Consider the following 16960-nt stretch of genomic DNA (forward strand, 5'->3'; position numbering starts at 1 on the left):
ACCCCCCGAGGTTCCCAGCCTCATTCCTGATGAAGGGCTTTTACTCGAAACGTTGATTTTCCTGCTCCTCGGCTGCTGCCTGACCTGTGCTTTTCCAGCACCATGCTCTCAACTCTTAATCACCAGCATCTGCAGTCCTCACGTTCGCCTTTACAAGAATGATACTTGGACTTCCATGGTTAAGCTACGAGGAAAGATTATACAAATTAGGCCTATTTTCTCTAGGAGTCTTAAGGTTAAGGCATGATCTGATCAAAGTCTTCAGGATAGAGGTGACACAGTGGCTAGTGGTTAACCCTAGTGCCAGGGATCTGGGTTCAATCCCCACCTCAGGCCAATGTCTGTGTGGAGTTTGCACATTCTCCCCATTCCTGTGTGGAATTGCTTCTGGGTGCTCCAGTTCCCTCCCACAGTCCAAAGATATGCAGGTTAGCTTTTGTTGTGCTAAAGTGCCCAGAGATGTGCAGGCTAGATGGATTACCAATGGGAATAGGAGATTTGGGTCTGGGTGAGGAGCTCCTTGGAGGGTAAGTGTGAACTCAATGGGCTAAATTGCCTGCTTCCACACTGTAGGAATTCTATGATATTAACAGGAAAAGGCAGGGTAGAGAAAGATGGTTGGGGATTCAAGAGCAAAGGGGCATAGTCTGAGAATTAGGGCCATTCAGGAGAAATGTTAGGAACGTCTTTGAAACACACAGGATGGTGGATGTTTGGAAGTCTTGTCCATAAATGGCAGTTGATGCTATATTAATTGTTAGTTTTAAATCTCAGTTAGATAAATTTATGTTAATCAGAGCTATTTAAGGGATAAAGGCCAAAGACAGGTATTTGGAGTTGGGCCAAAACCAGCCATGATCTCATTGAAGGGTGAGACAGGCTCGAGGGGTCGAATGGCCTACGCTTGTTCCTGTAATCAGAATCTTGGCAGAATCTCCTTACAGGGGAATAAGATCATAGAAAATCAGATACAGAATAAATTGTATGTAACATTAACTTGCATTGTGGCTGGGTTATCAGACGCATAATATTCTAACAGCTCAAAGTGTGATGTATGCTAAACACAAGACTATTCCAGCTGGATAACTGGCTGGATATGTGGTTCTGCTCTTTCAAATTTGGATAATTGTAAATATTTATGCTCCATTGTTTGTGAGAGGAGCATTGTCTGGAAGTCGATGCAGAAGACTATTCTTCCAGTTGCTTCATTTCATTACAATTCTAACGCTCTTAAGGTGATGTCTGGAAGCTAAAGCATAATTTCCATGAAAATGTCATGGAGCTGAAGCTCAATATTAATATTTAAATCCTAATTTAAATCAATTTTTGGAGGACTGCATCACCTGATGATGATGAGGAGGTCAGGTAGCCTTTCAAGTTAATGCAGAGCTGTTGAGAAAAAGTGGAAAGGAAGTTGAGCATGTCACTTGGAGCAGAAGGTAATGAAGATGTATTCAGATAAAATAAATCTCAATTCCCAGAAGCTAATGGAGAGATTAAGTCTTACAGGCTAATGAACACAGTGTGAACCTATTCTTTAGCAATGCTAACCTAGACAGGGGGAAAAAATTCCCACAAATATGACATAGGCTGTGTATTTGTGAAGATTGACTTGAATTTCTGGAGCACCTCAGATCTCCTCATCACATCCCAAAGCATTTTGTAGCCTTTTGTTCCCCACGGACATAATAGGGGGAACATAACCCCACAAACAGCAATGTGATGATGTCCATCACTTATATTCTTTAAGTGTTGTTTGAGGCAGAAGTACTGGTTACAACATTGGCACATAGGAGTGGGAGTAGGCCATTCAGCCCTTCAAGCCTCCTCTGCTATTCAAATAATTATGGCTAATAAACCTCAAGGCCATGTGCCTGTATTAACCTCATGACCCTTAATATTTTTAATATCTGTTTTTTTATCATTCCCTGTCTTGAACATATTTAATGACTCCCTGTGTGTGCAGCCCTCTGGAGTAGAGAATTCCAACCAAATTCCCTTTGAGTGGAGTAATCGCTTCTCATTTCAGACATGATTAGTAAGTCCTTACTCTGAAACTATGATTCCTGGTCAAAGATCCACCCCCTTCAGTGTGGCCCTCCCTCAGTGCGGCCCTCCCTCAGTGCGGCCCTCCCTCAGTGCGGCCATCCCTCAGTGCGGCCCTCCCTCAGTTCAGCTGTCCCTCAGCACGGCCCTCCCTCAGCACAGCCCTCCTGCAGTATGGTGCTCCCTCAATGTGGCCCTCCCACAGCATGGCACTCCCTTAGTGCGGCACTCGCTCAGTGCGCACTCCCTCAGCCTGACACTCCCTCCATATAGTCCTCCCTCAGTGTGCACTCCCTAAGCATGGCACTCCCTCCATACAGCCCTTCCTCAGTCTAGCCCTCTGTCAGTGCGCACTGTGACACTCCCTCAGTACAGCTTTCCCTCAGTGCGACTCTCCCTCTGTGTGCACTCCCTCTGTACAGCCCTCCTACAGTATAGGTCTCCCTCAGCGTGACACTCTGCCAGTACAGCAATCCCTCAGTACAGCCGTCCCTCAGCACGGTTCTCCCTCAGTGCGACACTCCTTCAGTACAGCAATCCTACAGTGTGGCACTCCCTCAGTGCGGCACTGCCTCAATGCAGCTCTCCCTCAGTTCAGTGCCCCCTCAGTACAGCAATCCCACAGTGCAGCCCTCCCTCAGTGCAGCCCTCCCTCAGTGCAGCCCTCCCTCAGTGCAGCCCTCCCTCAGTGCAGCCCTCCCTCAGTGCAGCCCTCCCTCAGTGCAGCCCTCCCTCAGTGCAGCCCTCCCTCAGTGCAGCCCTCCCTCAGTGCAGCCCTCCCTCAGTGCAGCCCTCCCTCAGTGCAGCCCTCCCTCAGTGCAGCCCTCCCTCAGTGCAGCCCTCCCTCAGTGCAGCCCTCCCTCAGTGCAGCCCTCCCTCAGTGCAGCCCTCCCTCAGTGCAGCCCTCCCTCAGTGCAGCCCTCCCTCAGTGCAGCCCTCCCTCAGTGCAGCCCTCCCTCAGTGCAGCCCTCCCTCAGTGCAGCCCTCCCTCAGTGCAGCCCTCCCTCAGTGCAGCCCTCCCTCAGTGCAGCCCTCCCTCAGTGCAGCCCTCCCTCAGTGCAACATTCCCTCAGTGCAACACTCCCTCAGTGCAACACTCCCTCAGTGCAACACTCCCTCAGCGCAACACTCCCTCAGCATAGCCCTCCCTCAGTACAGCCCTCCCTCAGCATAGCCCTCCCTCAGCACAGCCTTCCCTCAGTGCGACACTCCATCAGTACAGCAATCCCAGTGTGGCACTCCATCAGTATAGTCCTCCCTCAGTGCGACACTCCCTCAGTACAGCAATCCCAGTGTGGCACTCCATCAGTATAGTCCTCCCTCAGTGCGACACTCCCTCAGTACAGCAATCCCAGTGTTGCACTCCATCAGTATAGTCCTCCTTCAGTGCAGTCCTCCCTCAGTACAACACTCCATCAGTACAGCCCTCCCTCAGTACAGCCCTCCCTCAGCGCAGCCTTCCCTCAGTCCAGCCCTTCCTCGGTGCAGCTCTCCATCAGTCCAGCACTTCAGCAGTGCAGTATTCCATCAGCAGGGCACTCCCTCAATACAGGGCGAGGATGGTCAGCCTGGACTCTGAAGTGGTTCACTGACTCAGGCAAGAGTGCTACCTGCTTGAATCCCAGCTGACGCAGCCTAAGACCCTCTCTACATTTTCTGGTATACAATAAGCTTTTCATAATCATTTGTTTATTAAAAGAAAGTATCTGGGACTCTTGTGTCATTTGACACAAGAACTCTTCCCCCACAGCTGTCTGCGGTGAGGAGTTCCAACTTAACTTCAGGAGTTCCAACAACATATATAGATTCATCTTAATTTAAGGCAGTGTCTTTATGAAGATTTTCTGTCAATTAAATATGATTTACTCTGTGCCGAAGAAATAATACCTTGTTGTAATGATTCTGAGGGTAAATAGGTGCCTTTTATCTTGCAGGAAAATCTGTGACCCAGGTCTGACCTCATTTGAGCCTGAAGCCCTTGGGAACCTTGTGGAGGGGATGGATTTTCACAAGTTTTATTTTGAGAATTGTAAGTATGTGATATCGTTCTGAACTGCAAAGACTTGCATTACACCAGCTGTCCTCCAATGTAGCAGCATACTGTTAATATAGCCCATATCCCCACTTGTCGCACATTGTCCATGTTTTTTGATCCACCTTTATTTGCTAGTGAATTGCCCTCAGTGTCACCCGTGAAGGGTCCACTTCCGTGCTGTATGGCTCTATGATAGTCAATGGATTTAAGTTATGTTGTCTGTTACATACATGTAACGTGACAATGAAGTTGAGACAGTGTCAGAATGTTTAAAATCTCTAACTACATTGTTGCAGACAGTTCAGCAAAATTGAAGGAGTTTTGATCACTTAATGATAGACATTAATGAACAATGTATAGATTAGTAGATTGCCTGTTTGCACGTATTCTAATCCCCACACTATCAGGAAGCAATGAATATTTTTAAAGCAGTGGAAGCTAGGTTGTAATGTAAGATTTTTGAGACAGGTGGGAATGTGAATTTTAGATTACAGTCAGAGTAGCCATGATCTTACTAGATGGCAGAACAGGCTCAAGGGGCCAAATGGTCTCCTGCTGCCCCTAGGTTTGGAATGTGGTGAAGGGGAATAGAACATTACAACGCAGTACAGGCCCTTCGGCCCTCGGTGTTGCGCTGACCTGTGAAACCAATCTGAAGCCTATCTCTCCTACACTATTCCATTTTCATCCATATGTTTATCCAATGACCATTTAAATGCCCTTAAAGTTGGTGAGTCTACTGCTGTTGCAGGCAGGGTGTTCCATGCCCCTACTACTCTCTGAGTAAAGAAACCACCTCTGACATCTATCTATCACCCCTCAATTTAAAGCTATGTCCCCTCATGCTATCCATCACAATTACGCTGGATAAAACTTTGTCTTTTATTGAAGATTTTTTGAAAATTTTGTCCAAAAGCTTCAACCTCCTAAAAGTCTCTGGTCTGAGGCATGATAACTCAGCACAGACCTGTGAAATAACGCCTATTTCTTTACTCTGATATAGAATCCCTACAATGTGGAAGCAGGCCAATCGGCCCGTCACTGACCCTCTGAAGAATATCCCACCCAACCCACCCCACTGTACTCTATCCCTGTAACCCTGCATTTTCCATGGCTAACCCACCCCGTCTTCACAACCCTGGACACTGTGGGCAATTTAGCATGGTCATGCACATCCTTGGACTGGGAGAGGAAACCCACACAGACACAGGGACAATGTGCAAACTTCACACAGACATTCACCCAAGGGTGGAATTGATCCTGGGTCCCTGGTGCTGTGAGGCAGCAGCGCTATCACTGCGCCAAAGTGCCACCCTATGGGATAGGTGTAATGATGGCAAGGCTGAGATTTGTTGCCCATCACTCATTGCTCTGGAACTGATTGGCTCTCTAGGCCATTTCAGAGTGCTCATAAGAGTCAACCATGCTGCTGTGGGTCTGGAGTCATGTGTAGGCCAGACCAGGTAAGGGCGGTTGATTTCCTTCCCTAACGTACACTAGTGAACCAACTAAGTTTCTGCAATAATTGCCATTGTCGCCATTAAACTAACTTTTAGAATGAGCTGCCAGAAGAAATGGTGGAACCTGGTACAATTACAACATTTAAGAAGCATCTGAATAGGTGCATGAATAGCAAAGGTTTAGAAGGATATGGGCCAAATGCTGGCAAATGGGACTAACTTAATTTGGGATATCTGGTTGGCACGGATGAAGTGGACCAAAGGGTCCGTTTCTTGCTGTACATCTCTATGACTCTCCAAATGTGAGGAAAATACATATGGTCTGTTTCTCTGAAGAAAAGACCAGTAAACGTTACAATTGACATTTTTGGCCCAAGCTCATCTTGTATATCTGAAAGTGGAGCTGGAGCATGACTGTTCATCTCTAAGCATTAAACTGTGAGACCACAAGAGGAGAACTAGCCAGTTTGGCCCGTCGATTCTGTTCTGTCATTACTATTTTTTTTACTGATCTAACCTCTGTGAATATATTAGCCACCAACCACATGCACAAGTGGAAAATTGCAATTCTGAATTCTAAATAAAGTTTGTGAATGGACACTGCTGTTGATCCAGTACTCAAAATCTCACAGGCTTTGCGCCTGAACTTTAACCATTTTCTGCTGAAACTGGTAAGGTGAAAAGCAGAATGCAAGGGCTTTCCTGATTGTTTGGAGAGTTTTACTTACTTGATGGAAGGTGCAATGCGGTTGTCATGGAAATGTGTCGGCAAGAATGCTTGTGGCTATAGCATCATGGACCCACCTGTAGATAGCTGCTATTTTCTGCTGGCAATGCATAATGTTATCCTCGTGTTTGGAGTCACAGAGTCATACAGCACGGAAACAGACTCTTCGGTCCAACTGGTCCATGTCAACCAAATATCCTAACCTAACCTAGTCTCATTTGCCAGCATATGGCCCATATCCCTCTAAACCGTTCCTATTCATATACTCATCCAGATGCCTTTTAAATGCTGTAATTGTACCAGCCTCCACCAATTTCTCTGGCAGTTCCATAAATGCACCACCCTCTATGTGGAAAAAGTTACCCCTCAGGTCTTTTTAAAATCCTTTCCTCTCTCATCTTGACCCTATGCCCTCTAGTTTTGGACTCCCCCATCCTAGGAAAAAGACCTTGTCTATTCACCCAATCCATGACCCTCATGATTTTATAAACCTCCATAAGGTCACCCCTCAGCTTGTGCTGCTCCAGGGAAAACAGCCCCAGCCTATTCAGCCTCTCTCTATAGCTCAAGCCCATCCAATCCTGGCAACATCCTGGTAAATCTTTTCTGCACCCTCTCAAGTTTAACAACATCCTTCCTATAGGAGGGAGATCGGAATTGTATTCAGAATTCTAAAAGTGGCCTCACCAATGTCCTGTATAGCTGCAACATTACATCCCAGCTCCCATATTCAATGCTCTGATCAATGAAGGCAAGCCTACCAAATGCCTTCTTCACCACCCTGTCTACCTGCAACTCCACTTTGAAGGAACTATGCATCTGCACCCCTAGGTCTCTTTATTTAGACTACCATTAAGCGTATAAGTCCTACCCTGGTGTGCCTTACTGAAATGCAACACCTCCCATTTATCTAAATTAAACTCCAGCTTGAGCATCAGATCATGTAAATGATACTGGGGTGTTGAGCAAGAGAGAGCATAATATCCAAAAAGAAAACAATCATTGGTTTTTCCACTGTTCTCATTTTTAAACAAAAAATCTGATTGCAGCTCCCCTTGTGTCTGCCTCCAACAAATGTGGCTGATTGCCGATACAGGCACGATGGGCTGAATGGCCTTTTTCGGGAGGCCCTGCCATTCTGCTTTTCCTTAAGTGCTCATAAATTGATAAGAATTCCCGTTTTGTGATGAGAAAGGTGGTCCCACATTGCTTTCTCGATTGATCTTCTATCCACACACTTGGAAGCCACTCCAGCTGCTCAAATTCCTTTGTTTGGGATCTCACAGAAATCGTGTAATAGCCTACGGGAGTTTGCATTTTTAAAAAAAACCGTTCCCCAATTCATCAATCGCATTACAGCCAAATTGCATTGAACAAAACACACGTTGTTAAAGAATGACTTGTATGTTAAAGGGGACCTTAATCAAAGTGAATATGATACAGGAAAGACTAAATCTCAAATGCTAATCAAGCAAGTTGGAAAATTGGACAAGTTGTTAAGAGTGGAAACCAGAAAGTTGAAATTGTCTCCGGCTTGCTGCAGTGCTCCAGTGAAGCTCAACACAAGCTGGAAGAGTAGCAGCTCATTTTCCACTTGGGAACTCTACAGCCTTCTGGACTCAATGTCAAGTTCAATAATTTTAGGGCTTGAAGCACCTTCTTCATGTTCTTACCCAACCCTCACACACCAGGCCTTGTTATCACATGGTCTGCTATTACACCCAACCCATTGTCAGCAACTAATCCCCATTAATAGCTCGCCATTCATTCCCCCAGGCTGGTCGTTATCCAATCCTTTGTCCAATAGTTCTTTTTTCTCTCTCTCTCTGGGCTCTATCCCCACCTGTTTTACTTTTTAACCCCTGCCCCCACCCTAACTTCTACATAAACATTTTTTTTCTAGCTACCATCAGTTCTGAGGGTGAATCACTGGACCTGAAATGTTAACTCAACTAATCCCCATTAATAGCTCGCCATTCATTCCCCCAGGCTGATCGTTATCCAATCCTTTGTCCAATAGTTTTTTTCTCTCTCTCTCTGGGCTCTATCCCCACCTGTTTTACTTTTTAACTCCTGCCCCCACCCTAACTTCTACATAAACATTTTTTTTCTAGCTACCATCAGTTCTGAGGGTGAATCACTGGACCTGAAATGTTAACTCAGATTTCCATCCACAGATGCTGCCAGACTTACTGAGTTTCTCCAGCAATTTCTGTTTTTGCTTCTGATTGCCAGCATCCTCAGCTGTTTGGGTTTGCATGGAAATTGACTGCTAAAAAATAACTATGGAGTGTAAAAAACTAATGTTTTGTAGGTCACAGTTTTGATCTTGTGGTTGGAAGGGAACTCGTCAAGTCTTAATGTCACAGGTTGGGGGACCATTCTACTCATTAGAAGCATACTGGCTCAGTGTCGAGCAGTCCAGAGTAAACTTTTCTCATAGAACTGTACAGGCTTTATAGATAGATTGCTTTCCGCCTGGGTGTGCAAACAGTCCAGCTCTTTAACTGCCACATCATTTTTCAGTGTTGTCCAAGAACAGTAAGCCAATCCACACTACGATCCTGAACCCTCACGTCCATCTGATCGGGGAGGATGCTGCCTGTATTGCCTACATCCGGCTAACGCAGTACATTGACAGTCAGGGCAGGCCAAGGACCACGCAATCTGAGGAAACCCGCGTCTGGCATCGTCGTGAGGGCAAGTGGCAGAACATACACTTCCACTGCTCAGGAGCTCCTGCTGCTCCACTTCAGTGAATACGTTCTGCAGGTAGGACCATCTCCACACCTGGTCACCCATTAAGGTGTTTTCTTCTCCCTCTTCATTGGCTGAGGGACGGGTAGACAACCACAGCACAGACACTGAGCGAGAGGTGTGGCGGCATGGGTGAGGTGACACAACCAGGGATTGGCTAGGTATGTTGCCACCTTGGACTTCATTCCAGGAATATGCCACAAAGGGGGTAAAGGGCACAGAGTGCGTCCTGTCCTTCCAGCATCAGAACTGGCTTTTTGGAGGCAAGTCTCCCAGCGGAGTCTGCACTTCATATTCAAAGTAATCTGCAAAAGAAGCAAGAGTTTTTTTTTTTTAGATTACTTACAGTGTGGAAACAGGCCCTTCGGCCCAACAAGTCCACACCGCCCCACCGAAGCGCAACCCACCCATACCCCTATATTTACCCCTTACCTAACACTACGGGCAATTTAGCATGGCCAATTCACCTGGCCTGCACATCTTTGGACTGTGGGAGGAAACCAGAGCACCCGGAGGAAACCCACTCAGACACGGGGAGAATGTGCAAACTCCACACAGTCAGTCGCCTGAGACGGGAATTGAACCCGGGTCTCTGGCGCTGTGAGGCAGCAGTGCTAACCACTGTGCCACCGTGCCGCCCAAGAGTGAAGTGAGGAAAACATTTTCACTCAGTGAGTTAAAGAGGGTGGCATAGTGGCTCACGCGGTCAGCACTGCTGCCTCACAGCGCCAGGGACCTGGGTTCAAATCCACCCTCAGGTCTGTGTGGAGTTTGCACATTCTGCATGTATCTGTGTGGGCATCCTCCTGGTTTAATCCCACAGTCCAAAGATGTACAGGTTAGGTGGATTGGCCATGCTAAATTACTCATAGAGTCCAAGGATGAGTAGGTTATGTTGATTAGCCAAAGGTAGCAATGCAGGGTTACAGGGATGAGGGATGGATCTGGGTAGGCTGCTCTTTGGAGAGTCGGTGTGGATTTGATGGGCCGAATTGCCTGCTTCCACACTGTAGTGGTTAGGGTATAACATGCACTACCTGGAAGTGTGGTGGAGGCAGGTTCAACTGAGGAAGGTGTTGAAGGATTAATTGGTTAAAAAAAAAAGTGCAAGGGCATTGGGAAGAAATGGAGGATTGACATTAGGTCATGATGCTCATTTAACAAGCTGTACAGGCATGATGGACCAAATGGCCTCCTCCTGTGCTAAACCACTCCTGTGATTTTGTAAAGAAATGTGTTAAAGGGAGCTTTAACCTAAATGTATATTCTAAAGGAAAGACTAAATCTCATTCTAATTTATTCATAGTGGGGAAAGAAGTGACAATTCAGACCGTTAGCACAAATTATTAAGATTGGAAATCTGGAAGGTTAGATTTTGATGGCTGGGAAAAGCAGGGAGTGTAAACCTGATGTATTGTAGATCATAGTTTTGACATAGTGTCAGGAAGGGAACTCATAAACCTACAATGGCACAAGTTGAGGGGCCATTTAGCTGATTATATCCATACCAGCTTACTGCTAAGCAGTCCAGAGTGGATGAATTTCACTCTATTCTCATAGAACTATAGAAGCTTCATAGACAGATTAGCGAAATTGGGAATATCCATATTGCAATTGTGAATCTCTTTAAACAGATACATTTCATCAAACTTGACCAACCAGAATTAATTACTACTTTAGTTTATAAATCACACTTACAAACATCCATTATTTCCACCAACAACAGTCAGTAGCAGCATGTGTACCATCTACAAGATGCACTGCAGCAACTCACCAAAGAACCTTAGGCAACACTTTCCAAACCCATAATCAATTTCTTGTAGAAGGACGAGGACAGCAGATACATGGGATTACCACCTCCAAGTTCTCCTCCAAGCCACTCACCATCCTTACTTGGAAATATATGCCATTCCTTCAGTGTGGCTGAGTCAAAATCCTGGAACTCCCTCTCTAACAACATCCTTGATGTCGCTTTACCCCAAAGATGGCAGCAGTTCAAGAAGGCAGCTCACCAACACCTTCCAGAGGGCAACTAGGGATGGGGAATAAATGCTTGCCCACTCTGCATGTCCCATGAGTGAATTATTTTTAAAATTGCCATTCTTTCAGTGCCGCTGGGTCAAAAACCTGCAATTCCCTCCTTAATAACTCTCTGGGTGTCTTTTCATGTCACAGTTCAAGAAAGCAGCTCACCACCACCTTACCTAGGGCAGTTAAGATGAGCAATGAGCAGTTAATGCTGGCCTAGGCAGAGACACCCACATCACATGAACAAAAAGGAAAACATTTGGATTTGACTTCATGGTTTGCAATGTAATAGCTGGGTTTCAATCTAGTTTCATTCACAAGGAGTGCAAATTCCAGCATTCAGTAAGTTAAAGATGAGAGATTCACCGGAGTTTGGTGAGCATTTGAAGGAGCACTTTGCTATTTTGGGAGAGGTTGAGGTGAGTGGGGAATGACCCGATAGTCACATTGTTTAATTTGTAGCTGTGCTTCTGAAGCAGGGAAATGCAATGGCAAGCCTTGGCACAGTTGGGAGAGTCTATCCCAGAAGAAAACAGAGCAGTAACACATACAAATGACACATACTGATCCAACTTGTCTTGTGTACTTCAAAATAGAGCTGCAGTACATTCATTCCCAAGTATTACTGGATCGTTATTCCCTTAAGTTTGTGCGCTTTTGGGTGCGCTGAGTTCACTCGGATGCTGCCCAGTAAAGTGAATGCATAAGGGCTAGGAGCAGGAGTAAGCCCATTCAGCCCCTCGAGCCTGTTCCGCCATTTAATACAATCATGGTGGATCCCATCTTGGCCCCAACTCCACTTTTCTGCCCGGTCTCCATAACCCTTAAACAATTAAAAATGTAGTTCCTCCTTAAAATTATTCAATGTTCTTCATAGAATCCCTACAGTGTGGAAGTAGGCCATTTGATCGATCAAGAACAGCATTCCACCCTATCCTTGCATTCCACATGGCTAACCCATCTAGCTTACACATCCCTGGACACTACGGGCAATTTAGCATGGCTAATCCTCCTAGTCTGAACATCTTTGGACTGTGGGAGGAAACCGGAGCACCCAGAGGAAATCCACGCAGAAGGGGGGAGAGTTTGCAGACTCCACACAGGTGGAATCGAACCTGGATCCCTGGTGCTGTGAGGCAGCGATGCCAACCACTGAGTCACCGTACTGTCCAACTCTGGGGGAGTGAATTCCACAGATTCATGGCCCTTTGAGAGAAGTAATTCCTCCTCATCTCTGATTAGAATCTGCCACCTATTATCCTAAAACTGTGCCCTCTCATTCTGGAATGCCCCACACAAGGAAACATCCGCTCTACATCTACTTTGTCAATCTTGTACACCTCGATTACGTTCACTTTGTCAATCTTGTGTACCTTGATTAGATCTCCTGTCATTCTTGTAGCCTGTAGCGAGCATAGGCCTAACCTGCGTTGTGTTGTGCTTTGCAGCTTGGAGGTGCTGGAGTAGACTTCTCGTCTAGGTAATGGACTGGAGCCGATCACTGTCGTGGGTGAACTCTTGAAAAACAGCAGCGCCATGCGCCAATCTGCATGTGTATGATGCTGTGGTGGCTGCCTATTTGTTGTTTTCATGGATCCATCGTGTTTGTTTCTGCTGTATGGGAGGTGTACAGATAAAATGGCTGCTGTAATGTGTACCTACTTACCTGTTCGATGGCAGTGGTTCAAACGAAGTAGATTCGGAACCTGTTACTTGCCAAAGTACAGACATCCATAATTTGAAAATAAAGTAACTTAAAAGTCACAAAACTAACAGCTGGTGTAGTGCTCAGAGATCTCTCTTTTTTTATACTTAAAAAAAAGAAAGAAAATATACCATTCTTGTCGAGATTTAATCAAGGTTAACTCTGATCAGTAACTGTCACTATGAGAGTAACATTGTTATAGTAGGTTCAAGTCAAAATGTCAGAAGGGTACCCATGCATATTGTAAGTCCTTCTGTCACTGAGGGTTAAAGATGATGATTGTTAAGTCAAGGACCCTCCTGCAGTGTGTTAAGCAACATTTGTTGAAGGCCAAGACATCGCTGTTCTGTGAAACTGAAACTTAAAAAAATTAATAATAATATTTCTAGGCAATTGTATTTTTTTCTCTCTCCTAACAGCCTGTTGCAAAGTGAAGCTGTGATCTCATTTCTAAAAATGGAACACACGGAAAACAAAGAAGTATTTTTTTCTCATCTGTTAACTTTTCTTCCAGTGTTCTCTGCAGCAGAATTAATATGAATGTATAATATTGAAGTTCTTGTCGTGGCCTAAGTGCAGTAAATTTATCTTTGGTTTAAAAGATGGTAAGTCATTTGCATACAGAATTTTGCAGTATATTGTAATCTAGTTACTGATCACGACCATTAGAGCTGCCTGCAGGTTATACTCTGCCTTATGTCACCGAGGTATAGTGTCGATGTATAGCGAGATAACAGTATCCTATTCGGAGTATAAGATCAATCATGAGGCCCAGGGTGTTTACACTAATAGGCACCACTGTGCCAACTGGGAGGGGGCTGGCCACCTTGGGAGAAAATGGTCACACATTAAAAATATATATGCAGTTTTACAGAGGTTATGCATGTATTGTTTATGGTCAATATTTTCACTGTATGTGTTTACTTGACAGAAAATAATGATGTACCTAGTTCTGCATCTTTAACAATCTTGCACAGTCTGGACAGTATGTACTACATAATTTAAGCCTGAGCTTGATATGATAAAATTCCTGTTTAAAAGAGGCAACGTAAATTAATTGCATTGTTACTGTATCTTATGGGGCTAATATCTTATAGTTTTAAATAAGGCAATTGATGCAGGATTTTGCATGATATTAAAAAAAATCCAGTGTTTGTTTGTTATGAATGTTGGTAGATCTTCATAGCTTTGTTACTATAGGACTTGATCTTTAAAGAAAAGTATTTAATAAAAAAAGAGAACCAATGCATCTTGTTTTAACCGCTGCAGTCGATGGATGTTTACCTTAAACCTGCTTAAATTTGTCTGGCAAAAAAAAATTGTCAATTAGTAAGGAGCATTCTTAAAACTTTTAAGAGTACGCGGTATTCAGTGTTTTCAGTTACTTCACTAAAAAAGAGAGTCCAAAATATGTGAAACTGAATGTAGTTGTCCTTACTCAAACGTCTCACCAGAACCAGTCACAGTCTCTGCAGCTTCCAATTGCAAACCATATGTTTTGCATTACTTCAAGATTGGCCAATGTCAACGTGATTCAATAGGACAGGTTAGCAGGGTTTTAGCCTCCTGGTAGAACAGATCAAGTCAGATACTATTTGGGGTTGTCCTTGTTGGGACTATTATGTTACATTTTGGAAGCCATTCTGCCATTTTGCTTCATCTCGTAGTTCATCTACACTTTGAATGATTGCGAAATAAAACTAGTCTTGCATTCAGAAGTCACGTCATTTGCACCTCTCTCAGGGTGGGCTGAGTCAGAGGAAAAGCCACAGGCACAATCGGAAACACTCATCTGTTCCAGTTGCACTGAACAGTGATTTAAGCACAAAGACCAAATCCCCAGCATTTGCCCATTTTTAGCTCGCAACGATAGCCCAGTGCTCCTGAGAGCATACCTGAATCAGTCTCGCCAAGTTTCACTCATTTTGAGACTCAATACTTTTAGTTACCTAAATGTAACCTGTTTCTGTGTGTCTCGCACTTTTAAAATAATAAACACAGTTCTGTGGACATGTTTGGGTTTGTCTTGCTCTTTGAGCCTGTAGCATCTCATTCTCTGCAACCAGGGGAAAGGGACCAGCTGGAAAGCTTCTCAGAGATGTGTGCGTGTCACACTGGCATGGGGTTATCCCATGTGTGTTCAGCGTTTGATCGACTTTTCATCCCCACTACAAACTGAAATATGTTTGGAATGTTAAAAGCGTCATCATGATGTGGGAGACAGTATTTATTTATTCCAAAGTGACAATTTCTTCACCTGCAGCAAGGTTAGGCATGCTGATTAGTCTAGGCGAAAGTGAGGACGGCAGATGCTGGAGATCAGAGTCGAGAGTGTGGCGCTGGAAAAGCACAGCAGGTCAGGCAGCATCCGAGGAGCAGGAGAATCAACGTTTCAGGCATAAGCCCTTCATCAGGAGCCTTATTTTGGCTAAAGTTTTTGGACTTTGCTAATCAGCATTAGTGGGAGCATTGTAGCAGTACTGTCACTGGGCTGATAAAGCAGAGGCCCAGGCTACTGCTCTGGATAAATAAGGCATAAATCACACCGTGACAGCTGACAGAATTTAAATTCACTCACTATTAAAAACTTCTGTCAATAACGGTGACAATTACTCATTGTAAACAAACATAGAACATTACAGCACAGGACAGGCCCTTCGGCCCTCGATGTTGCACCGACCTGTGAAATTAATCTGATGCCCATCTAACCTACACCGTTCCATTATTGTTCATATGTTTGTCCAATGTCCATTTAAATGCCCTTAATGTCAGCGAGTCTACTACTGTTACAGGCAGGCCATTCCACACCCCTACTACTCTCTGAGTAAAGAAACTATCCCTGATATCTGTCCTAAATCTATCATCTCTCAATTTAAAGCTAGGTCCCCTCATGATAGCCTTCACCATCCAAGGAAAAAGGCTCTCACTGTCCACCCTATCTAATCTGCTGATTATCTTATACATTTCGATTATGTCAACTCTCAACTTCTTCTCTCCAACAAAAACAGCCTCAGTTTCCTCAGCCTTTCCTTGTAAGACCTTACCAGGCAACATCCTAGTAAATCTCCTCTGAGCCCTTTCCCAAGCTTCCACATCCTTCCTATAACGCGGTGACCAGAACTATACGCAATACACCAGGTGCGGCCTTACCAGTGTCTTGTACAGCTAAAACATGACCTCGTGGCTCCGAAACTCAATCCCTCTACCAGTAAACACCAACACACCATATGTTTTCTTAATAACCCTATCAACCCAAGTGGCAACTTTCAGGGATCGGGTTCATTTATGTCTCTTAGAAAAGGAAATCTGCCATCCTTACCTGGTCTGGCCTACATGTGACTCCAGACCCACAGCAATGTGGTTGACTCTTAACCACCCAAAGAAATATCCTCGCAAGCCACTCAGATTAAGGGCAGTAAGGGGTAGGCACTCAGTACTTGCCACATCTCGTGAAAAGTCAGTGTCACATGACACTAGGTTATAGTCCAACAGGTTTATTTGAAATCAAGCTTTTGGAGCACTGCTCCTTCATCAGGTAGCCTCTACCCCCACCTGACGAAGGATCAGTGCTCCAAAAACTTGTGACTTTAAATAAACCTGTTGGACTATAACCTGGTGTCATGTGACTTCATACCTTGTCCACCCAAGTCCAACACCAGCCACCCCCACATTACATCTCATTGAAATAACAAAATAAATCAGAATCTTTGACATAGTTGAAATGTATAGTAAATGGTAATTCCTAGAGAATATTGTAAATAGGGAACTTCCCCTCACATCGTGGTTAACATAGAAGTAAAAAAGGACTGAAACCAGAATCCATGCTTATGACAGATAAACAACAAACTTTCTTTCCACAAAAGTTGTGAGTAGTGAATCAACTACATCAGCAGATGTCATGTATATTTCCTCCTTGCTATTTAACCTCTCAATGTTAGATATAAAAATGAATTCAGGTAAGTATAGGCTTTTTTCTCCATTTACTATGAAGGTATCTTTGTTTGGCATCTCTCAAAATTTTCCAAACCAGCAAATTAATTTTCTGCAAATTAATTGCAAAAAAACTATCAAATTTGATTTGAAAAAAACACTCTGCAAACTTGATCCACACACTATGAAGAATTGAAGAGTAAATTCCTTGAAGTTTTGTCTTCCTTTTCCAATTTCTAAATCTCCAATTTTACATTTGACCCTGCAACCTT

At 44.4% G+C, this 16960-nt stretch overlaps 1 protein-coding gene across 9 annotated transcripts in view; it reads left to right on the plus strand.

Annotated features, from left to right (window-relative positions):
* The window catches only part of camk2g2 (calcium/calmodulin-dependent protein kinase (CaM kinase) II gamma 2), a 359232-nt gene extending 344464 nt beyond the window's left edge, over positions 1-14768 (plus strand). For all 9 annotated transcript variants that reach the window (XM_043679064.1, XM_043679069.1, XM_043679065.1 and 6 more), the window contains 3 exons: positions 3981-4075; positions 8795-9040; positions 12502-14768. In XM_043679064.1, coding sequence (XP_043534999.1) covers positions 3981-4075; positions 8795-9027 — 328 coding nt within the window. In that variant the 3' untranslated portion in view covers positions 9028-9040; positions 12502-14768. The remainder of the gene's footprint in view (positions 1-3980; positions 4076-8794; positions 9041-12501) is intronic.
* Positions 14769-16960: the final 2192 nt, after the last annotated feature.

The sequence above is a fragment of the Chiloscyllium plagiosum genome, chromosome 38 (genome assembly GCF_004010195.1).
Source record: "Chiloscyllium plagiosum isolate BGI_BamShark_2017 chromosome 38, ASM401019v2, whole genome shotgun sequence".
NCBI classification, from domain to species: Eukaryota; Metazoa; Chordata; class Chondrichthyes; order Orectolobiformes; family Hemiscylliidae; genus Chiloscyllium; species Chiloscyllium plagiosum.